The sequence below is a fragment of the Heptranchias perlo genome, chromosome 3, assembly GCF_035084215.1.
Source record: "Heptranchias perlo isolate sHepPer1 chromosome 3, sHepPer1.hap1, whole genome shotgun sequence".
NCBI lineage: Eukaryota > Metazoa > Chordata > Chondrichthyes > Hexanchiformes > Hexanchidae > Heptranchias > Heptranchias perlo.
In genome coordinates this window covers 2,472,611-2,496,386 of record NC_090327.1, presented here as the reverse complement: position 1 = coordinate 2,496,386, position 23,776 = coordinate 2,472,611, and the positions used below count along the sequence as shown (strand labels likewise).

General features: G+C 43.0%; 1 protein-coding gene across 1 annotated transcript in view; it reads left to right on the top strand.

The window, feature by feature from the left end:
- riok3 (RIO kinase 3 (yeast)) overlaps positions 1-21,853 on the top strand; it is a 34,524-nt gene extending 12,671 nt beyond the window's left edge. Inside the window, exons 6-13 of the mRNA XM_067977653.1 lie at positions 1,779-1,922; positions 5,721-5,848; positions 9,868-10,050; positions 13,868-14,027; positions 14,369-14,449; positions 17,250-17,339; positions 19,416-19,523; positions 20,878-21,853. Of these exons, the coding sequence (XP_067833754.1) occupies positions 1,779-1,922; positions 5,721-5,848; positions 9,868-10,050; positions 13,868-14,027; positions 14,369-14,449; positions 17,250-17,339; positions 19,416-19,523; positions 20,878-20,973 (990 nt within the window). The 3' untranslated portion in view covers positions 20,974-21,853. The remainder of the gene's footprint in view (positions 1-1,778; positions 1,923-5,720; positions 5,849-9,867; positions 10,051-13,867; positions 14,028-14,368; positions 14,450-17,249; positions 17,340-19,415; positions 19,524-20,877) is intronic.
- The last annotated feature ends 1,923 nt before the right edge of the window (positions 21,854-23,776 follow it).

Genomic DNA, 23,776 nt, shown 5'->3' with positions numbered 1-23,776 from the left:
AAAAAGTAAACAATTTTACAACACCAAGTTATAGTCCAACAATTTAATTTTTAATCCCACAAGCTTTCGGGGGCTTTCCCCTTCCTCAGGCGGTGTGGAAATGACATATGACACCGCCTGAGGAAGGGGAAAGCCCCCGAAAGCTTGTGGGATTAAAAATAAAATTGTTGGACTATAACTTGGTGTTGTAAAATTGTTTACAATTGTCAACCCTAGTCCATCACCGGCATCTCCACATCAAAAAAAAAAGGGGAGAGGAATAAACCGAGCATTTACAGGCCAGTCAGTCTAACGTCAGTGGTGGGGATAATTAATTGGCAGTTGGAGAAATATGGACTAATAAATGAAAGTCAGCATGGATTTGTTAAAGGAAAATCTTGTTTGACTAACTTAATTGAGCTTTTCTGAAGAAGTAACAGAGGGTTGATGAGGGTCACGTCTATGGACTTTCAAAAGGCATTTGATGAAGTACCACATAATAGACTTGTTAGCAAAATTAAAGGGACTGTGGCAGCGTGAATACAAAATTGGCAAGAGGACAGAAAGCAGAGAGTAGTGGTGAACAGTGGTTTTTCAGACTGGAGGGAAGTTTACAGTGGTGTTCCACAGGGGGTCAATATTAGGACCACTACTCTTTTTTGATATATATTAATGACCTGGACTTGGGTATAGAGGGAATCACTTCAAAGTTTGCACATGACACTAAACTTGGAAATGTAGTAAACAATGTGGAGGATAGTAACAGACTTCAGGAGGACATAGATAGACTGGTGAAATGGGCAGACACATGGCAGATGAAATCTAACGCAGAGAAGTGTGAAGTGATACAATTTGCTAGGAAGAATGAGGAGAGGCAATGTAAACTGGTACAGTTTTAAAGGGGGTGCAGGAACAGAGACCTGGAGGGTGTATGTACACAAATATTTGAAGGTGGCAGGACAAGTTGAGGAGGCTAATTTTTTTTTTAAAAAAAGCAAATGGGATCCTGGGCTTTATTAATAGAGGCAGAGAGTACAAAAGCAAGGAGGTTATGCTAAACCTTTATAAACACTGGTTAGGCCTCAGCTGGAGTATTGTTCAAGTCTGGGCACCAGACTTTAGGAAGGATATCAAGGCCTTTGAGAGGGTGCAGAAGAGATTTACTAGAATGGTACCAGGGATGAGAGACTTCAGTTATGTGGAGAGACTGGAGAAGCCGGGATTGTTCTCCTTCGAACTGTGAAGGTTAAGGGGAGATTTGATAGAGCGGTTCAAAATCACGAATGGTTTTGACAGAGTAAATAAGGAGAAACTGTTTCCACTGGCAGAAGGATCAGTAACCAGAGGACACAGATTTAAGGTGATCGGCAAATGAACCAGAGGCGACATGAGGAAGCATTTTTTTACGCAGCAAGTTGTAATGATCTGGAATGCACTGCCTGAAAGGGTGGAAGCAGATTCAATAGACCCTTTCAAGAGGGAATTGGATAAATGCTTGAAGGTGAAAAAATTTACAGGGCTATGGGGAAAGAGCAGGGGAATGGGACTAAATGGATAGCTCTATCAAAGAGCCGGCACAGTGGGCTGAATGGCCTCCTCCTGTGCTGTACCTACTGTGATACTTGGAAAAATGTGAAAATTGCTTGCCTTTAATTTGTGAGTGAGAATAGCTGAGAACTATTTGCTAACCTGTAAAGGAGATAAGACCCAACGACACTATGATGAAAACATGACCTAGATAGTGCTACATATGCTTATTGTCTACATTTAATAATCCAAAAAGTTTTTCCTTTTTTTAGTTTGTTCCAGAGTTCCAAGTTGGCGATGGAATCGGAATGGACTTGAAACTATCTAATCGTGTTTTTAATGAGTTAAAGCAACATTCGTACTCGGAACGGCGTCGCAGTGCCAAGATTCACGAGAAGAAAGAACATTCTACTTCTGTAAGTCTCATTTTGTTGACAATTATGAAATACGACTAGTACTTATAGAATCTTTACAACACAGAAGGAAGCCATTTAGCCCATTGTGCTTGTGCCACCTCTTTGAAAGAGCTGTCCAATTAGTCCCACTCCCCTCCTTTTTCCCCATAGCCCTGCAATGTATGAATCATTTTCTCAGATTCTACTTTCATGGATTTCAGCATTAACTTTCTGTAACAGTTCCACCGTTACTTCCTAAAGTGCGGTGCCCAGAATTGAACAATACTCCAGCTGAGGCCTAATCAGTGTTTTATAAAGGTTTAGCATAACTTCCTTGCTTTTGTACTCTATGCCTCTATTAATAAAGCCCATGATCCTGTATGCTTTTTTAAAACTGCCTTCTCAACTTGTCCACAGGTTTACATCTCTGGATGAACATTGTATCTTTATTTTAATCAACTATTTAAAAAAAATACTTATGTAAATTTCTCATCTTACTGTTCCATATTTTGAGATGATTGTGTGCTACTGTAATTGTTGGACTTTTTTTTTTGAAAGAAGGACCAGTGTAAGTATGTTGGAAATGCCCATATGTAGTCCAATGCTGAAATTCCTACTGTCTAAATTGATCGATCAGCAGCTGAAGGTTTATAATTAGTAGCTTGATTTTAAAAAATGCTGTGCAATATTAAGCCAGACCTTGTCTGTATCTTTTCAAACATAGGAACAGGAGTAGGCCATTCAGCCCCTCTTGCCTGCTCCACCATTTGATAAGATCATGGCTGATCTGTGATCTAGCTCCATATACCTGCCTTTGGCCCATATCCCTTAATACCTTTGGTTGCCAAAAAGCTATCTATCTCAGAGTTAAATTTAGCAATTGAGCTAGTATCATTTGCCGTTTGCGGAAGAGAGTTCCAAACTTCTACCACCCTTTTTGTGTAGAAATGTTTTCTAAACTCGCTCCTGAAAGGTCTGGCTCTAATTTTTAGACTGTGCCCCCTACTCCTGGAATCCCCAACCAGCGGAAATAGTTGCTCTCTATCCACCCTATCTGTTCCCCTTAATATCTTATAAACTTCAATCAGATCACCCCTTAACCTTCGAAACTCCAGAGAATACAACCCCAATTTGTGTAATCTCTCCTCGTAACTTAATCCTTGAAGTCCAGGTATCATTCTAGTAAACCTCCACTGCACTCCCTCCAAGGCCAATATGTCCTTCCGAAGGTGCGGTGCCCAGAACTGCTCACAGTAATCCAGGTGCGATTTAACCAGGGTTTTGTATAGCTGCAGCATAACTTCTGCCCCCTTGTACTCTAGATATAAAGGCCAGCATTCCATTAGCCTTATTGATTATTTTCTGCACCTGTTCATGACATCTATGTACCTGAACCCCTAGGTCCCTTTGGACATCCACTGTTTTTAACTTTTTACCATTTAGAAAGTACCCTGTTCTATCCTTTTTTGATCCAAAGTGGATGACCTCACATTTGTCTACATTGAATTCCATTTGCCACAGTTTTGCCCATTCACCTAATCTATCAATATCCCTTTGTAATTTTATGTTTTCATCTACACTGCTTACAATGCCACCAATCTTTGTGTCATCGGCAAACTTGGATATGAGACTTTCTATGCCTTCATCTAAGTTGTTAATAAATATTGTGAATAATTGAGGCCCCAAGACAGATTCCTGCGGGACTCCACTAGTCACATCCTGCCAATGTGAGTATCTACCCATTATCCCTACTCTCGCCTTTTGCTCAGCTAACTTCCTAACCAAGTCCGTACTTTTCCCTCGATTCCATGGGCTTCTATCTTAGCTAACAGTCTCTTATGTGGGACCTTATCAAATGCCTTCTGGAAGTCCATATAAATAACATCCATTGACATTCCCCTGTCCACTACTTTAGTCACCTCTTCAAAAAATTCAATCAGGTTTGTCAGGCACTACCTACCTTTCACAAATCCATGCTGGCTCTCTCTGATTAACTGAAAATTCTCGATGTTCAGTCACCCTATCCTTAATTATAGACTCCAGCATTTTCTGCACAATAGATGTTCGGCTAACTGGTCTATAATTCCCTGGTTTCTCTCTCTCCTTTCTTAAAAAGCAGAGTGACGTGCAAACATAATTGAAATCCTTTTGTTTTCCGTTTGTACAAAACGTCTGTTGTTGACTGAACTATCAACAGCCCGCATGATTTCATTGATATTAATACTTTTCATTAGAAGAAAGTTTTAATGCTGAGTCAAGGCATGACTGTATTTCACAAGTATTGCCAGTCTGTTTTAAGAACATAATAGTCATAGAGTTATACAGCACGGATAGAGGCCCTTCGACCCATCGTGTCCGCGCCGGCCATCAAGCCCAGTCTAATCTAATCCCATATTCCAGCATTTGGTCCGTAGCCTTGTATGCTATGGCATTTCAAGTGCTCATCCAAATGCTTCTTGAATGTTGTGAGGGTTCCTGCCTCCACAACCCTCTCAGGCAGTGAGTTCCAGACTCCAGCCACCCTCTGGGTGAAAAAGTTCTTTCTCAAATCCCCTCTAAACCTCCCGCCTTTTACCTTCAATCTATGCCCCCTTGTTATAGAACCCTCAACGAAGGGAAAAAGCTCCTTAGTATCCATCCTATCTGTGCCCCTCATAATTTTGTACACCTCAATCATGTCCCCCCTCAGCCTCCTCTGCTCCAAGGAAAACAAACCCAATCTTCCCAGTCTCTCTTCATAGCTGAAGCGCTCCAGCCCTGGTAACATCCTGGTGAATCTCCTCTGCACCCTCTCTAAAGCGATCACATCCTTCCTGTAGTGTGGCGACCAGAACTGCACACAGTACTCCAGCTGAGGCCTAACCAGTGTTTTATACAGCTCCATCATAACCTCCTTGCTCTTATATTCTATGCCTCGGCTAATAAAGGCAAGTATCCCATATGCCTTCTTTACCACCTTATCTACCTGTTCCGCCGCCTTCAGGGATCTGTGAACTTGCACACCAAGATCCCTCTGACCCTCTGTCTTGCCTAGGGTCCTCCCATTCATTGTGTATTCCCTTGCCTTGTTAGTCCCTCCAAAGTGCATCACCTCACACCTTTCCGGGTTAAATTCCATTTGCCACTGTTCCGCCCATCTGACCAACCCATCTATATCGTCCTGCAGACTGAGGCTATCCTCCTCGCTATTTACCACCCTACCAATTTTTGTATCATCAGCGAACTTACTGATCATACCTTTTACATTCATATCCAAGTCGTTAATGTAGACCACAAACAGCAAGGGCCCCAGCACAGATCCCTGTGGTACCCCACTGGCCACAGGCTTCCAGTCACAAAAACAACCTTCGACCATCACCCTCTGCCTTCTGCCACTAAGCCAGTTTTGTATCCAAAGTGCCAAGGCACCCTGGACTCCATGGGCTCGTACCTTCTTGACCAGTCTCCTGTGCGGGACTTTATCGAAGGCCTTACTGAAATAGGAGTAGGCCATATGGCCCCTCGAGCCTGCTCCACCATTCAGTAAGATCATGGCTCATTTTCTACCTCAACTCCACTTTCCTGCTCTATCCCCATACCCCTTGATTCCCTTAGTGTCCAAAAACAAGGTGCTTAAAATGATGTCCAACATGCGAGCAGGTCATCAACGTAGTTTCAATCTACACTGTTCTGGTCCCCACCACAAGCACCGTGGAAAGTAAGTTGATTAGAAATGTTATTTTTTTTGACTGACTTGAACCGAAGCTTCAAACTCGAATTCAACAATTGTACCTAAGTTCCCATTTGGTGCCTTTTTTTTTACTTTCGTTGCCATCTCAGGACCAAGCTGTAGACTCTAATACCCGCTTGCTGCTCTTTAAAATGGTGAACGCTGGGATATTGGAAAACATCAATGGCTGCATCAGCACAGGCAAAGAGTCGGTGGTCTTTCATGCTAATGGAGGAAGGTATGTACTCGTCCAAAAATAAACCAGCCCAGACATTAAGTTTCCTCTGAGGTTACACCTATCAGGAAAGGTTGAACGGGCTGGGACTCTTTTCTCCAGAAATGAGAGGCTGAGGGGTGACCTGATAGAGGTCTTTAAAATTATGACCGGGTTTGATATGGTAGATGTGGAGAAGATGTTTCCACTTGGGGAGTCTAAAACTAGGGAACCTGAGTATGGTAGCATAGTGGTTATGTTACTGGACTAGTAATCCAGAGGCCTGGACTAATAATCTGGAGTCATGAGTTCAAATCCTGCCACGGCAGCTGGGGAATTTAAATTCAATTAATTAAAATAAAATCTGGAATTTAAAAAAAATAGTATTAGCAATGGTGGCCATGAAACTACTGGATTGTCGTAAAAACCCATCTGCTTCACTAATGTCCTTTACGGAAGGAAACCTGCTGTCCTCACCCGGTCTGGCCTATATGTGACTCCAGCAATGTGGTTGATTCTTAATCGCCCTCTGAAATGGCCTAGCAAGCCACTCAGTTGTACTGTCTCACTACAAAAAGTCATAATAAGAATAAAATCGGACGGACCACGAGGCACCGGACGCAACAAAGGCAAACCAAGCCCAGTCGACCCTGCAAAGTCGCCCTCATTAACATCTGGGGACTTGTGCCAAAATTGGGAGAGCTGTCCCACAGTCCAGTCAAGCAACAGTCTGACATAGCCATACTCACAGAATCATATCTTTCAGTCAACATCCCAGACTCTTCCATTACTATCCCTGGGTTATGTCCTGTCCCACCGGCAGGACAGACCCACCAGAGGTGGCGGTACAGTGATATACAGTCAGGAGGGAGTGGTCCTGGGAGTCCTTAACATTGACTCCGGACCCCATGAAATCTCATGGCATCAGGTCAAACATGGGCAAGGAAACCTCCTGCTGATTACCACCTACCGCCCTCCCTCAGCTGATGAATCAGTCCTTCTCCATGTTGAGCACCACTTGGAGGAAGCACTGAGGGTAGCAAGGGCACAGAATACTCTGGGTGGGGGACTTCAATGTCCATCACCAAGAGTGGCTCGGTAGCACCACGACTGACTGAGCTGGCCAAGTCCTGAAGGACATAGCTGCCAGACTGGGCCTGCGGCAGGTGGTGAGCGAACCAACACGAGGGGAAAAACCTACTTGACCTCGTCCTCACCAATCTACCTGTCGCAGATGCATCTGTCCATGACTCTATTGGTAGGAGTGACCACCGCACAGTCCTTGTGGAGACGACGTCCCGTCTTCACACTGAGGACACCATCCAACGTGTTGTGTGGCACTACCACCGTGCTAAATGGGATAGATTCAGAACAGATCTGGCAGCTCAAAACTGGGCATCCATGAGGTGCTGTGGGCCATCATCAGCAGCAGCAGAATTGTATTCCAGCACAATTGTAGCTGGCATATTCCTCACTGTACCATTACCAACAAACCAGGGGAACAACCCTAGTTCAATGAGGAGTGTAGAAGCGCATGCCAGGAGCAGCACCAGGCATACCTAAAAATGAGGTGCCAATCTGGTGAAGCTACAACACAGGACTACATGCATGCTAAACAGCAGAAGCAACATGCTATAGACAGAGCTAAGTGATTCCACAACCAATGGATTAGATCAAAGCTCTGCAGTCCTGCCACATCCAGTCGTAAATGGTGGTGGACAATTAAACAACTAACAGGAGGAGGAGGCTCTGTAAACATCCCCATCCTCAATGATGGCAGAGTCCACCATATGAGTGCAAAAGACAAAGCTGAAGCGTTTGCAACCATCTTCAGCCAGAAGTGCCGAGTGGATGATCCATCTCTGCCTCCTCCTGATATCCCCACCATCACAGAAGCCAATTCGATACACTCCATGTGATATCAAGAAACGGTTGAGTGTACTGGATACAGCAAAGGCCACGGGCCCCAACAACATCCCAGCTGTAGTGCTGAAGACTTGTGCTCCAGAACTAGCCGCGCCTCTAACCAAACTATTACAGTACAGCTACAACACTGGCATCTACCCGACAATGTAGAAAATTGCCCAGGTATGTCCTGTCCACAAAAAGCAGGACAAATCCAATCCAGCCAATTAGCGCCCCATCAGTCTACTCTCAATCATCAGCAAAGTGATGGAAGGTGTCGTCTTCCATCAAGTGGCACTTACTCACCAATAACCTGCTCACCGATGCTCAGTTTGGGTTCCGCCAGGACCACTCGGCTCCAGACCTCATTACAGCCGTGGTCCAAACATGGACAAAAGAGCTGAATTCCAGAGGTGAGGTGAGAGTGACTGCCCTTGACATCAAGGCAGCATTTGACCGAGTGTGGCACCAAGGAGCCCTCGTAAAATTGAAGTCAATGGGAATCGGGGAAAACTCTTCAGTGGCTGGAGTCATACCTAGCACAAAGGAAGATGGTAGTGGTTGTTGGAGGCCAATCATCTCAGCCCCAGGACATTGCTGCAGGAATTCCTCAGGGCAGTGTCCTCGGCCCAACCATCTTCAGCTGCTTCATCAATGACCTTCCCTCCATCATAAGGTCAGAAATGGGGATGTTCGAAGATGATTGATTGTACGGTGTTCAATTCCATTCGCAACCCCTCAAATAATGAAGCAGTCCATGACCGTATGCAGCAAGACCTGGACAACATCCAGGCTTGGGCTGATAAGTGGCAAGTAACATTCGTGCCAGGCAATGACCATCTCCAACAAGAGAGTCTAACCACCTCCCTTTGACATTCAACGGCATTACCATCTCCGAATCCCCCACCATCAACATCCTGGGGGTCACCGTTGACCAGAAACTTAACTGGACCGGCCACATAAATACTGTGGCTACAAGAGCAGGTCAGAGGCTGGGTGTTCTGCGGCGAGTGACTCACCTCCTGACTCCCCAAAGCCTTTCCACCATCTACAAGGCACAAGTCAGGAGTGTGATGGAATATTCTCACTTGCCTGGATGAGTGCAGCTCCAACAACACTCAAGAAGCTCGACACCATCCAGGACAAAATAGCCCACTTGATTGGCACCCCATCCACCACCCTAAACATTCACTCCCTTCACCACCGACGCACCGTGGCTGCAGTGTGTTCCGTCTCCAGGATACATCGCAGTAACTCGCCAAGGCTTTGACAGCATCTCCCAAACCCACGACCTCTACCGCCTAGAAGGACAAGGACAAGGGCAGCAGGCACATGGGAACAACACCACTTGCACGTTCCCCCTCCAAGTCACACACCATCCCGACTTGGAAATATATCGCTGTTCCTTCATCACTGGGTCAGAATCCTGGAACTCCCTACCTAACAGCACTGTGGGAGAACCTTCACCACGTGGACTGCAGTGGTTCAAGAAGGCGGCTCACCACCACCTTCTCAAGGGCAATTAGGGATGGGCAATAAATGCTGGCCTCGCCAGCGACGCCCACATCCCAAGAACCAATTTTTTAGGAAAAAATCCAATAGGGAATTGAGAAACTTCTTTACCCAGAGATTAGTTAGAATGTGGAACTTGCTACCACAAGGTGTAGTTGAGGTGAATAGCATAGATGCATTTAAGGGGAAGCTGGATAAACACATGAGGAAGAAAGGAAAAGAAGGATAGGGTGGGAGGAGGCTCGTGTGGAGCATAAACACCGGCATGGACCAGTTGGGCCGAATGTCCTGTTTCTGTGCTGTATGTTGGATTATAACACAAGGATTGAAGTGTTTTTCTATTTGGTTTCTTGTTTAGTTGGCGGTGCATTTTTGCTCCAGATAAAGCTGCAGTTCCTGTAAATTTGAGTAGTGACTTGGCCATTGAATATTTTGATAACAGTAAATGAAATTACTAGCAAGAGATGTTTATTCTTTCAATCAAAAGAATAATGATAACTACGTTTCCTGATGGGTGTTGCAGCACACGTTTAACATGTATGTCCAAGTTTTCTTCCCTTTTTTTAAGGCTGAAATCAATATTTGCCCAAATTCATTGTAGTTTACCCCTCTTTCTCCTTCTGAAGTATGGATGACAAAATAGTTCCCAGAGAGTGTGCCATCAAAGTTTTTAAGACAACGCTTAATGAGTTCAGAAACCGCGATAAGTACATCAAGGACGATTACAGATTCAAAGACCGCTTTAGCAAGTTGAATCCTCGCAGAATCATCCGTATGTGGGCAGAAAAGGAAATGCATAACTTAGCCAGGTATAGTCTCTCTCTTTTTATAGTTAATAGGTTGACCTGAATGTTGATCAGGAAAAGCTCAGCAAGTAAGGCAGCATCTGTGGAGAAAGAGTTAATGTTTCAGGTCAAAGACCTTTCGTCAGAAGTGATGAAAGATCTTCAACCTGAAACGTGAACTCTTTTTCTCCACATTGCTGCCTCACTTACTGAGCTTTTCCAGCATTTTCTGTTTTTATTTCAGATTTCCAGCATCCACAGTATTTTGCTTTTGAATGTTGATTGGAACTGGTTGTGCTGGAAAGTCTTTGTATACTTCTGTGCTACCACACTCCAGTACTTGCTTATTGTGCATTTTTAATTCTGTCCTTTCATTACAGACCAACTTGCAATCTTGTTTGCAGCTTTGTCTTCATTGCAGCAGTTTGTGCGATCAGTCATAGGAACAAGAGGAGGCCATTCAGCCCCTCGAGCCTGTTCTGCCATTCACTGAGATCATGGCTGATCAATATCCTAACTCCCATTTACCCACCTTGGTTCCATATCCCTTAATACCCTTGGCTAGCAAAAGTCTATCTCTCAGATTTTAAAATTATTAATTGAGCTAGCATCTACTGCTTTTTGTGGGAGAGAGTTCCACACTTCTACCACCCTTTGCATGAAGAGGTGTTTCCTCACTTCTCTCCTGAATGGCCTGGCTCTGATTTTAAGGTTATGTTCCTTGTCCTAGACTTCCACCCACCACCACCACCAATGGAAAAGGTTTCTCTATCTACACTATCAATTCCTTTTCAAAATCCAAGAAACCTCAATCAAATCACCCCTTAACCTTCTATATTCCAGGGAATACAAACCTACTGTATGTAAAATCTCATAATTGAGCCCTGGTAATCCAATGTTCATATCAACAGTTGCTCCCACCGATACTTTTTGGATACCGGTTGCTGTAGTCCTGGCTGATGGATGGGGGTGCGGTGTCCAGAACTGAACACGGTACTCCAGATGCAGTCTGGCCAGAGCTTTATACAACTAGCATAACTTCCAGCCCCCTTAAAATAGAGGTCAACATTCCATTAGCCTTTTTGATTATTTTTTGTATTTGTCAGAGTTCCTCCCCTTTGATTATTTTTAGTTTTCCTTGTATCTCTGCTATTTTATCCTCTTCCTTTACTGTGCAGGCCCATACAAAGCAATTATTTAGTAAGTCTGCCATTTCCTTACTTTCAATTACAATATCACCTGTATCTGTCTGTGTCTTTAAGGGTTCACATTACCCTGAGCCACCCTCTTTCTCTCAATATACCTGCAAAACCTTTTTGTATTGTCCTCTATATCCCTTGCAAGTTTTCTCAGCTTCCATTTTTGCATAACTAACTACTTTCTTTGTTTCCCTTTGTTGTTCTTTATATCTCTCCCAGTCTGTGGGATCTCTGATATTCTTTGCATTTGTATAAGCCCTTTCCTTTGATTTTATACTATTTCTTGCTTCTTTTGTTGAACAAGGTTGTTTAGTTACACAAGTAGAGCTCTTGCCCTTTAGGGGTAATTTATATTCATGATTCTGAATACCATTCTAAGCTTTACGGTGCATCTGTTTGCAAATTTAAAATAATTCCAGATGAGCAAAGAGTGAAATGACTTTCGTTTCTGTGCATGCCCTTCCTACAAGGTCCCTACCTCCTAATTTCCAGCCCTATAACCCTTACAGATCTCTGCACCTTTCCAATTCTAGTCTCTTGCACATCCCCGATTTTCATCGCTCCACCATTGGCGGCCGTGCCTTCAGCTGCCTAGGCCCTAAGTGATCATTGAATGATACAGCATAGAAGGAAGCCATTGTGCCTGGGCCGGCTCTTTGAAGGAGCTATCCGGTTAGTCCCACTCCCCAGCTCTTTCCCCATAGCCCTGTAATTTTTTTCCCTTCGAGTATTTATCCAATTCCCTTTTGAAAGTTGCTTACTATTGAATCTGCTTCCACCGCCCTTTCAGGCAGTGCATTCCAGATCATAACAACTCGCTGTGTAAAAAAAAAAAAAAGTTTCCTCATATCGCCTCTGGTTCTTTTGCCAATCACCTTGTTAGCGTGGATTTTGGACTGTTGAATTAAGGGCAACGATGAAGTGACTAATGGGTACATAACAGTGGTATTTACCCTAAAACCACATTGAAATGCGCTTTGTGTAGATTAGACTAACCTTAATTAAAGGCTTAAATATAACGCTTGACTACTAATAAAATGGACACTTAATTAAACAAAATGGATTCTATTAACAAAGGGACACTATTAAAAAAACATGGATTCTGTGACTGTGGGAAAGACAGTTAAAAGTGTTGAGTTTGTACATTCCAGAACTGGCTTGCAGTCTGAGAATACAATAAATGTGTGTAATCAAGATTTACGATGTAAAAGCTACTGAAATCTGTATTTCAAAGGTATAAAAAAGCATGACAACCATTTTAAAGTTGAGAAGGGAGCTGCGGTGTTGCGGAATGCCCAGCCTTCTCCCAAAGCTTTGTCCAATAAACTGCATGTTGAATCTTTAAGTCTGACTCACCTTAAATCTGTGTCCTCTGGTTACCGACCCTTCTGCCACTGGAAACAGTTTCTCTTTATTTACTCATCAAAATCATGAAGTGTTTTGAACACCTCGATCAAATCTCCCCTTAACCTTCTCTGTTCCAAGGAGAACAACCCCAGCTTCTCTAGTCTCTCCACATAACTGAAGTCCCTCATCCCTGGCACCATTCTAGTAAATCTCTGCACCCTCTCTAAGGCCTTGACATCCTTCCTAAAGTGTGGGGCACAGAATTGGACACAATACTCCATTGAGGCCTAACCAGTGTTTTATAAAAGTTTAGCATAACTTCCTTGCTTTTGTAATCCATGTCTCTATTAATAAAGACAAGCATCCCATTTGCTTTTTTAACAGTCTTGTCAACTTATCTTGCCAAAGATTTGTGTATGTGAACCCCAGGTCTCTGTTCCTGCACCCCCTTTAAAACTGTACCATTTAGTTTATATTGCCTCATTTTTCCTACCAAAATGCATCACCCCTCACTTCTGTGTTAAATTTCGTCTGCCCATTTCACCAGTCTGTCTATGTTCTCCTGAAGTCTGTTACTATCCTCCATGTTGTTTACTACATTTCCAAGTTTTGTCATCTGCAAACTTTGAAATTATCCCCTCTATACCCAAGTCCAGGTCATTAATATATATCAAAAAGAGCAGTGGTCCTAATACTGACCCCTGGGGAACACCACTGTAAACTTCCCTCCAGTCTGAAAAACAACCGTTCACCACTACTCTCTGCTTTCTGTCCCCTAGATAATTTTGAATCCACGCTGCCACTGTCCCTTTTTAATTCCAGGGTCTTTAATTTTGTTAACAAATCTATTATGTGGTACTTTATCAGATGCTTTTGAGAGTCCATATACACATTAACCTTCTCCGTTACTTCATCAGATAACTCAATCAAGTTAGTCAAACAAGATTTTCCTTTAACAAATCCGTGGTGACTCATTTATTGGGCCATATTTTTCCTAGTGCCAATTCCTGGATTATTGTCTCGCAGTTTCCCCACCACTGACGTTAGGCTGATTAGCGTGTAATTGCTGGGTTTATCCCTCTTTTTTTAACTGGGGTGTAACATTTGCTGTCCTCCAGACCTCTGGAATTCCCTCCCTAAACCCTCCCTCCCTCTCAGACATTCCTTAAAACCCACCTTTTTGATCAAGCTTTTGATCACCTGTTCTAATATCCCCTGATGTGGTTCGGTGTCAGGTGGGACATTTTACTATGTTAAAGGCGCTATATCAATGCAAGTTGTTTTCTGTTCTGCAGAATGCAGAAAGTCGGAATTCTCTGTCCAGAGGTGGTTGTCCTTAAGAAGCATATTCTGGTGATGTCCTTCATAGGCCAGGATCAAGTTCCAGCTCCTAAATTAAAGGATGTTAAACTCAGCACTGAAGATATGAAACAGGCCTACTACCAGGTTTTGCATGTAAGATATTTTTTCTCTGGGCATAAGCTCAATTTGCAATGAAAATACTTTGTTTCTAATAGTGCTGTGACTGTCAGAAATTGTTGTGTAATCCAAAAGAATTAAAAATGCACCAAGTCTTGACCGTTTCAGGGGGACATTGTGTGCACCAATTCAGCCATCGTGTCATGGTATGTTAAAGCATAGGAGTCCATTCGGTGCCTGTGCCTTTTGAAAGAGCTGTCTAATTAATCCCACTCCCCTGCTCCTTTTAGCAAATGTTGAGGAAACCAAATTGATCAATATTTCCTAAACTAAGGCTTTCTTAACGCTATTAGTTGATGGTCTGTCTTATCTTATAGATGATGCAACAACTTTATAATGAATGCCAGCTTGTTCATGCTGACCTGAGTGCATACAACCTGCTGTGGTATATGGGGAAGGTAAGAATACTTTTAAGTGTGTAGGAGGTAAGAAAGTTGAGTGATAATTTTACTGGGAGTGGAGTAGAACGAGAAGCTTCGACTACCAGAGACTAAATGGAAGTCCTTGGAATGGAGTGTTGGGTCCTTTCAGAAGGCTGAAGGTAGATTCAGCCATCATTTTAAACTCTAAATTAATCTACTTGTAATACAACAGTATTATTTGCATCCTATTACAGAATTTTAAAAAAAAATCATTTTGCTTTGTCTTAATTCCTGATGGTGATTCAGATACTAGCAGATCTTGCCACTTCATAAAAATCGCCCTCTTCCCTGAGAGAGATTTTGTTAGGTAAGGGTTATCGAACCAAGACAGGTAGATGGAATTAAGTTACAGATCAGCCATGATCCAACTGAATGGAGGAACTGGATCGAGGAGCTGAATGGACTCCTGCTGTTCCTATGTTTTCCTCCCCCTACCCCCCCCAGCATTAATGTTGAAGGGACATATGCCAAATAAACTCATTCCTTCCATTAAAAGTCTTTACGACACCAACTGGAGTTCTGATGAAATAAAGAAGAAATTTCAAGTTGATTTTGATGGTATTAGACAGGAACTTTCAGAAGTTGATTGGGAGAGTCTGTTGGCAGGCAAAGGGACGTCTGGTAAGTGGGAGGCTTTCAAAAGTGTGTTCACCAGGGTTCAGGGTAAGCACATTCCTTACAAAGTGAAGGGCAAGGCTGGTAGAAGTAGGAATTCTTGGATGACTCGGGAGATTGAGGCCCTAGTCAAAAAGAAGAAGGGAGGCATATGACATGCATAGGCAGCTGGGATCAAGTGGATCCCTTGAAGAGTATAGAGATTGCCGGAGTAGAGTTAAGAGAGAAATCAGGAGGGCAAAAAGGGGACATGAGATTGCTTTGGCAGATAAGGCAAAGGAGAATCCAAAGAGCTTCTACAAATACATAAAGGGCAAAAGAGCAACTAGGGAGAGAGTAGGGCCTCTTAAGGATCAACAAGGTCATCTACGTGCGGAACCACAAGAGATGGGTGAGATCCTGAATGAATATTTCACATCGGTATTTACGGTTGAGAAAGGCATGGATGTTAGGGAACTTGGGGAAATAAATAGTGATGTCTTGAGGAGTGTACATATTACAAAGAGGGAGGTGCTGGAAGTCTTAACGCGCATCAAGGTAGATAAATCTCCGGGACCTGATGAAATGTATCCCAGGACGTTATGGGAGGCTAGGGAGGAAATTGCGGGTCCCCTAGCAGAGATATTTGAATCATCCACCGCCTGAAGATTGGAGGGTAGCAAATGTTGTGCCTTTGTTTAAGAAGGGCGGCAGGGAAAAGCCTGGGAACTACAGACCGGTGAGCCTGACATCTGTAGTGGGTAAGTTGTTAGAGGGTATTCTGAGGGACAGGATCTACAGGCATTTGGAGAGGCAGGGACTGATTAGGAACAGTCAGCATGGTTTTGTGAGAGGAAAATCATGTCTCACGAATTTGATTGAGTTTTTTGAAGGGGTAACCAAGAAGATAGATGAGGGCTGTGCAGTAGACGTGGTCTACATGGACTTCAGCAAAGCCTTTGACAAGGTACCGCATGGTAGGTTGTTACACCAGGTTAAATCTCACGGGATCCAAGGTGAGGTAGCCAATTGGATACAAAATTGGCTTGACGACAGAAGACAGAGGGTGGTTGTAGAGGGTTGTTTTTCAAACTGGATGCCTGTGTCCAGCGGTGTGCCTCAGGGATCGGTGCTGGGTCCGCTGTTATTTGTTATTTATATTAATGATTTGGATGAGAATTTAGGAGGCATGGTTAGTAAGTTTGCAGATGACACCAAGATTGGTGGCATTGTGGACAGTGAAGAAGGTTATCTAGGATTGCAACGGGATCTTGATAAATTGGGCCAGTGGGCCGCTGAATGGCAGATGGAGTTTAATTTAGTTAAATGTGAGGTGATGCATTTTGGTAGATCGAATCGGGCCAGGACCTACTCCGTTAATGGTAGGGCGTTGGGGAGAGTTATAGAACAGAGATCTAGGAGTACAGGTTCATAGCTCCTTGAAAGTGGAGTCACAGGTGGATAGGGTGGTGAAGAAGGCATTCGGCATGCTTGGTTTCATTGGTCAGAACATTGAATACAGGAGTTGGGATGTCTTGTTGAAGTTGTACAGGGCATTGGTGAGGCCACACTTGGAGTACTGTGTACAGTTCTGGTCACCCTATTATAGAAAGGATATTATTAAACTAGAAAGAGTGCAGAAAAGATTTACTAGGATGCTACCGGGACTTGATGGTTTGACTTATAGGGAGAGGTTAGACAGACTGGGACTTTTTTCCCTGGAGAGTAGGAGTTTAAGGGGTGATCTTATAGAAGTCTATAAAATAATGAGGGGCATAGATAAGGTAGATCGTCAAAATCTTTTCCCAAAGGTAGGGGAGTCTATAATGAGGGGGCATAGATTTAAGGTGAGAGGGGAGAGATACAAAAGGGTCCAGAGGGGCAATTTTTTCACTCAAAGGGTGGTGAGTGTCTGGAACGAGCTGCCAGAGGCAGTAGTAGAGGCGGGTACAATTTTGTCTTTTAAAAAGCATTTGGACAGTTACATGGGTAAGATGGGTATCGAGGGATATGGGCCAAGTGCAGGCAATTGGGACTAGCTTAGTGGTATAAACTGGGCGACATGGACATGTTGGGCCGAAGGGCCTGTTTCCATGTTGTAACTTCTATGATTCTATGATTTTTACACGTTCGACGTGATCTGACCTTTCCTATAATAGGTGTGTGTTTTCTTTCTTTACAGGTTTGGTTGATTGATGTCAGCCAGTCTGTGGAACCCACCCATCCTCATGGACTAGAGTTCCTGTTCAGAGATTGCAGAAATGTGTCTCAGGTAGCGATTGCGTCACTTTTTGCTGTTACAGATCCACGTTACGCAACGTACCTTGGCATTGAATTAGTGCAGCTTTACATAAAATGTACAGCACAAAAACAGTCTAGTCGGCCCAACAGGTCTCTGGTGTTCATGCTCCACACGAGCCTCCTCTCTTATATTTTACTATCTTATATTTATGAATCCTAGTTTTGGAACCCCCAAAAGTGGAAACATTATCTCTGTCTACCCTATCGAACCCTTCGTAATCTTAAAGACCTCTATTAGGTCACCCCTCAGCGTTTTCTTTTCTAGAGAAAAGAGCCCCAGCCTGTTCAGTCTTTCCTGATAAATATAACCTCCCAGCTCTGGTATCGACATTGTAATTCATTTTTGCACTTTCTCCAGTGCTTCTGTATCCTGTGCACAGTACTCTTGTGTAAATAAATATAAGATAGTCCCCAATAAATCCAAAAAGGAATTCAGGAGAAACTTCTTTATTCAGTGTGGTGAGAATGTGGGATTACACAGCACAGAAACAGGCCGTTCAGCCCAACTGGTCTGTGTCGGCGTGGCGTTTATGCTCCACACGAAACTCGCTACCACGAGTAGTTGAGGCGAATAGCATAGATGCATTTTAAGGGGAAGCTAGTTAAGTATATGAGGGAGAAGGAATAGAAGGATATGTTGATGGGAGGAGGCTCGTGTGGAGCATAAACACCAGCATAGATCAGTTGGGCCGAATGGCCTGATTCTGTGCTGTAAATTCTATATTATACACCATTATTTGCTGCAGTATATTAAAAAAACAAGTTTGTGCAGTAAAATATCATATCACTAATTTAAACCAGGGTTTACTCTAGGGTAGCTCTAGTGTTACAGAAGTACCTCACTGTTCCAAACCCTGTCCTACCAAAACGATGCATTATTATTCAAAGGCCTCCCTGCTTTAATGACTTGGCCTTCTGCAGACAGTGCCATTTGTAATTACTGTGATGTTGAAGCTTCAATTTGTCCAAGATACCACAGACTGCATCTTCACCCACAATCTTTGACTCCACCCTCTCTGAGTTACATTAGTTTCCAGCGCCCCAAAATGCTGATTTTTTTTTTCCCCCCAAATTCTTGCCCTTCCTTTGCCGTCTCCTGTTTTGTCTCAATACATAACCCCTTCCATTTGACACTGGACCCTCCCTCCACCAGAACGTATCTATTAAGTTCCCTCCACCAGGACACCTCCCTCCATACTTTCAAAAACGTCCTCTTTTGGACATGCCTTTTGTTCTCCATCCTAGCACCTTTTTACCCCCTTCACTTGTGCTTTGTATCCACCAAAGCCTTTTCCTCTTATTGTAATGCAGTCCGAGATGTTTTTCTGCACACCAGGAGCAGTACATGAATACATGTTGTTTCTCAGACTGGTAGTGCCGCTGGGTTGATCTGTTTGTATTTCGTGGGTCTGTTCTCGTCACTGCTCTGAGATTTAGAATCAATTATGGCAAAAACAAATGTGTTGTCTGCAGGAGCGCACGTGACTGGACTGAGGCCCCCTATCGAAAATACGGGACTAATGGTAGGCTGGGTTTAGCCGTGGCTCAGTGGGTAGCGCACTTGCCTCCATGGCAGAAGGTCGTGGGTTCAAATCCCACTCGAGACTTGAGCACATAATCCAGGCAGCACAGTCCACTGCGGTACTGAGGGAGCGCTGCGCTGTCGGAGGTGCCATCCCTCTAAGGTGGACGTAAAGGATCCCGTGGCACTATTTTGAAGAGCAGGGGCGTTCTCCCCAGTATCTTGGACAATATTTTTCCCTCAACGAACATCGCTTTTTTTAAAAAAAAATTATCTGATCATTGTGGGACCTTGCTGTGTGCAAGTTGGCTGGTGCATTTCCTACATTTACAACCGTGACTACACTTCAAAAGTACTTCATTGGCTGTAAAGCGCTTTGGGACATCCTGAGGTTGTGAAAGGTGCTATATAAATGCAAATCTTTTTCTTTTTGAAATTGGTACTTTTAAAGTCGAAGGTGTGTGCTTAACTTATGGTTTTCTTAAGCCACATACATGTCCTTTTATACTGCTTTCTTTATTGCAGTTCTTCCAGAAGTCAGGAGTTGCAGATGCAATGAGTGAGAGGGAGCTTTTCAATGCTGTCTCTGGTTTAGGTATTACAGCGGATAATGAAGTGGACTTCATTGCTGAGGTATAACCTTTTTTAATGCAATAAAGCGTGGCTTGTTTTTAAAATCTCAGTATTTTGAGGGTTCACTTTGTAAAACTCCATTAGATGAAAGAGCAACCTGGACTGCATTTTCCAATAATATGTCGCTGCAAGGGGAAAAGTAATTGGCTGGGCAAGAATGAAGGAATCAATTTGCAGTAGCGTAAAATCTTTTGACTATATCCAAAAAATTATTTTTCCAAGGTGTTTACAGAAGTTTGCAAATGTTCCAGGTGGTTTTAATGAACATGGTTATCCTGGCTTTAAAACAAAATGCAGTTTCAACTTGTATCAATTGAAGAACAAGCATTTAATTGAGAAAACTGACAGCATATAATAGTTTGAAGTGCAAAGTTTATAAGCAGGTTTACATTGGAGAGAATCTTCTCTTTCTCTCTTCTCCCCCCCCCCCCCCCCCACAACACTCTAACTTTACTAAAAATGAAGAGTGGGGGACAGCCAAGGTTCCTGCTCCTAATTGTTATAAAGTGTATGTGTGAAACAAGATCAGGGCTTAGCTCTGATGACCCCAATTTCACAGCGTTCACATTTAATAAAAAAAAATAGCTACTTGGGCGAGATACCAGAGAGCAACAAGTACCTGTGAGCCTTTGTCTTAGTGAAGTGATAAGATCATGGAGGAAAATGAAACTGTTAGAATTACAGTGAGAATTGTTTTTCACGTTGGTTCTGTTTTCAAAAATATTTGATGTCATCACGGAATGGGGGGTGGAAATTGATGGAGAAATTGCTGAGGCTGAGCTCGATACTAACTTACGGCATTTCATTGACATAATTTGGCAATATTTCAAAGAGCAGGGGAGTTCTTCCTGGTGTCCTGGCCAATGTTTATCCCTCAATCAACATCATTAAAAAAAAGTTTATCTGGTCATTTGCTGTTTGTGGGAGCTTTTGTGGCTGCTGCATTTCCTACATTATGACAGTGACTGCACTTTTTTTAAAAAGTACATTTGGTTGTAAAGTACTTTGGGACATCTTGAGGTTGTGAAAGGCGCTATATAATTGCAAGTTTTTTGGTTTTTTTATTACTTAAACCCCCTCACTGCCAGGCTCAGTAGCTCTTCTAAGTCAGTCCCTTTTTTGTTGTTGGCGCTCAGTGTTATGAACCAAAAAAATTTTGAAACAATTTATCACGTACCAACTTTTTAATAATTATTTTGTATTTTTATCTTGGTGATCCTTTCAGTGCTAAAATTGCATTGAAACTGATCTTGCATGATTTTAGATTTAGAGTGCTAAGTAGCTATTCAAGATTAATTTTAGTACATGGACTGTCATAAAATGTATGTTCCTTTCTTAAAAAAAAATCTTATAGATTGAAGCTTTGGAAAAAATTAATGAAGATCACGTCCAAAGGCGTGGGAAACGTGTGGCAATCGCAAATGACGATGAACATCCAACAGATGATTGAAGAAGGAATGATTTTTAAATATGTTACGTAGACTGATATTTGCAGAGGGAGTGGGGAAGAGATAACATGGCGAGCTAGGATTTCAGAGCTGGAAATTTGACTGTGGGGTAGAAAACAGTGTGCAATTTAATCTGGTTTAAAATTAAAAATGAGTATAAATAGATTTGTCTAATGGGTATTTATTATGACAAATCAGACCGGTGTGGTCTCTGTCTACACCATGTATGTTAATTTGACATGGGTGTTGCAGAGAATTGATTGGAATCTCTTGTGTTAGCGAAGTTTAACGGGAAACCAATCTAAACAGGCACAACTTGACTTTAAACTACATTTTGAGTGCAAGCTGTACATTCACATTTAATAAAACTGTAAAATGTTGCATATTTTATATTGCTACATTGAAATGGGGTCAGAGTAACGCATATAGTTGATGCGTTATTCTATGAAAAGGTTCTTCCTTTTACCATTTTGATGTGTTCGGAATGGTGCCATTGGAGTTGAACACCTGGTGCCCAGGTATAACCTGTTTAAACTAAATTTACTGAGACTTTCGTGAATTCTGATGGGAACAAAATGTAATTTAAAGCAAAGAGTAATATGGTTTTTAATTTTACTTTTTAAAAAAAAAATTGTTTACAAACTAATCACAGTCCTGTTAATTGTAATACCATATTCGGTGATTGGCAGGTTTATTTGAATTATTAGCACTCAGCACAAATTTTGTTTATACAATACATAATGAAATTCTGCTTGTATTCAAAAGATTGCTAATGAATCTAAAGTGTAACAAAAAAGAGTAAGGATATTTGGGATCAAATGTCAAATGGGAAACTTCATTCTGTGTTTGTAAACTGAAATTAAAAAAAAGCCTGCTTCCCAAGCCAAGTGCATCCAGAATGTTTTCAGTATGGCATAAACATAGACTTGGCTTGTCTTCCCTTGAGTAAAGATGATTAAGGGGTGATCTAATTGAGGTGTTAAGATGATTAAAGGAGTTGATAGGGTAGATAGAGAGAAACTATTTTCTCTGGTGAGAAAATCCCGAACAAGGGGGGCAGAACCTTAAAATTCGAGCCAGGCCGTTCAGGGGTGATGTCAGGAAGCACTTCTTCACACAAAGGGGAGTGGGAATCTGGAACTCTCTTCCCACAAAAAGCTGAGGTTGGGGGTCAATTGAAAATTTCAAAACTGAGATTGATAGATTTTTGTTGGGTAAGAGGATTAAGGCAGGTAAATGGAATTAAGATACAGATCAGCCATGATCTAATTGAATGGTTAAATGTAAGGAGTCTTACAACACCAGGTTATAGTCCAACAGCTTTATTTGAAATCACAAGCTTTTGGAGCTTTCCTCCTTCGTCAGGTGAGTGTAGGATTCCGTAAAGGCACAGCATATATAGTCAGAGAACAATGCCTGGTGATTACAGATAATCTTTCCAACTGCCCGTTATCACACCTCGGCAGAGATATAATCAAAGGAGTGGATGGTGTTCGGACAGAGAAACATTACATCCCAGACTACTGAATGCACAAGCGGTCAGAACACAGAGAGAGAGAGACACCCGAAAGAGAGGGAGAATGACCAGTTGTATTAAAAACAGATAACTTTGTTCGCTGGTGGGGTTACATATAGCATGACATGAGCCCAAGATCCCGGTTGAGGCCGTCCTCATGGGTGCGGAACTTGGCTATCAATTTCTGCTCCACGATTTTGCGTTGTCGTGTGTCTCGAAGGCCGCCTTGGAGAACGCTTACCCGAAGATCGGTGGCTGAATGTCCTTGACTGCTGAAGTGTTCCCCGACTGGGAGGGAACCCTCCTGTCTGGCGATTGTTGTGCGTTGTCCGTTCATCCGTTGTCGCAGTGTCTGCATGGTCTCGCCAATGTACCATGCTCCGGGCATCCTTTCCTGCAACGTATGAGGTAGACAACGTTGGCCGAGTCACAGGAGTATGAACCATGTACCCGGTGGGTGGTGTCCTCTCGTGTGATGGTGGTATCTGTGTCGATGATCTGGCATGTCTTGCAGAGGTTACCGTGGCAGGGTTGTGTGGTGTCGTGGACGCTGTTCTCCTGAAAGCTGGGTAATTCGCTGCGAACGATGGTCTGTTTGAGGTTAGGTGGCTGTTTGAAGGCGAGTAGTGGAGGCGTGGGGATGGCCTTAGCGAGGTGTTCGTCGTCATCGATGACATGTTGAAGGCTGCGGAGAACATGGCGTAGTTTCTCCGCTCCAGGGAAGTACTGGACGACAAAGGGTACTCTGTTGTGTCCCGTGTTTGTCTTCTGAGGAGGCCTATGCGATTTTTCGCTGTGGCCCGTCGGAACTGTCGATCGACGAGTCGAGCGTCATACCCCGTTCTTGCGAGGGCGTCTTTCAGCGTCTGTAGGTGTCCATCGCGTTCCTCCTCGTCTGAGCAGACCCTGTGTATTCGCAGGGCCTGTCCATAGGGGATGGCCTCTTTGACCTGTTCGAGGGGCTGACTGACCTCCTACATTCCTATCTAAAATGAATACTTTAATGGATTGTGACATTGCAACTAGATCAGCAATTTTATTGTACATTCAGAATACGGGAGGGCCAGCACGCACCAATTCATCCCTCATGCTGATCCGTAGGAGGAGAACTTTCTTCCAAATAGCATCAGTGAGCAGCCTTTCCCAAACAGCTTTCAAAACTGACATATGTGATATCACTTCAGTTATGGTTAACCCATCCGGTCGAGGCCTTTCATCAAAAAACTTTTTTTTTTAATATAAGATTGAGTAACCAACATGACTGGAACCGAGCTGAGCATTCCTACATA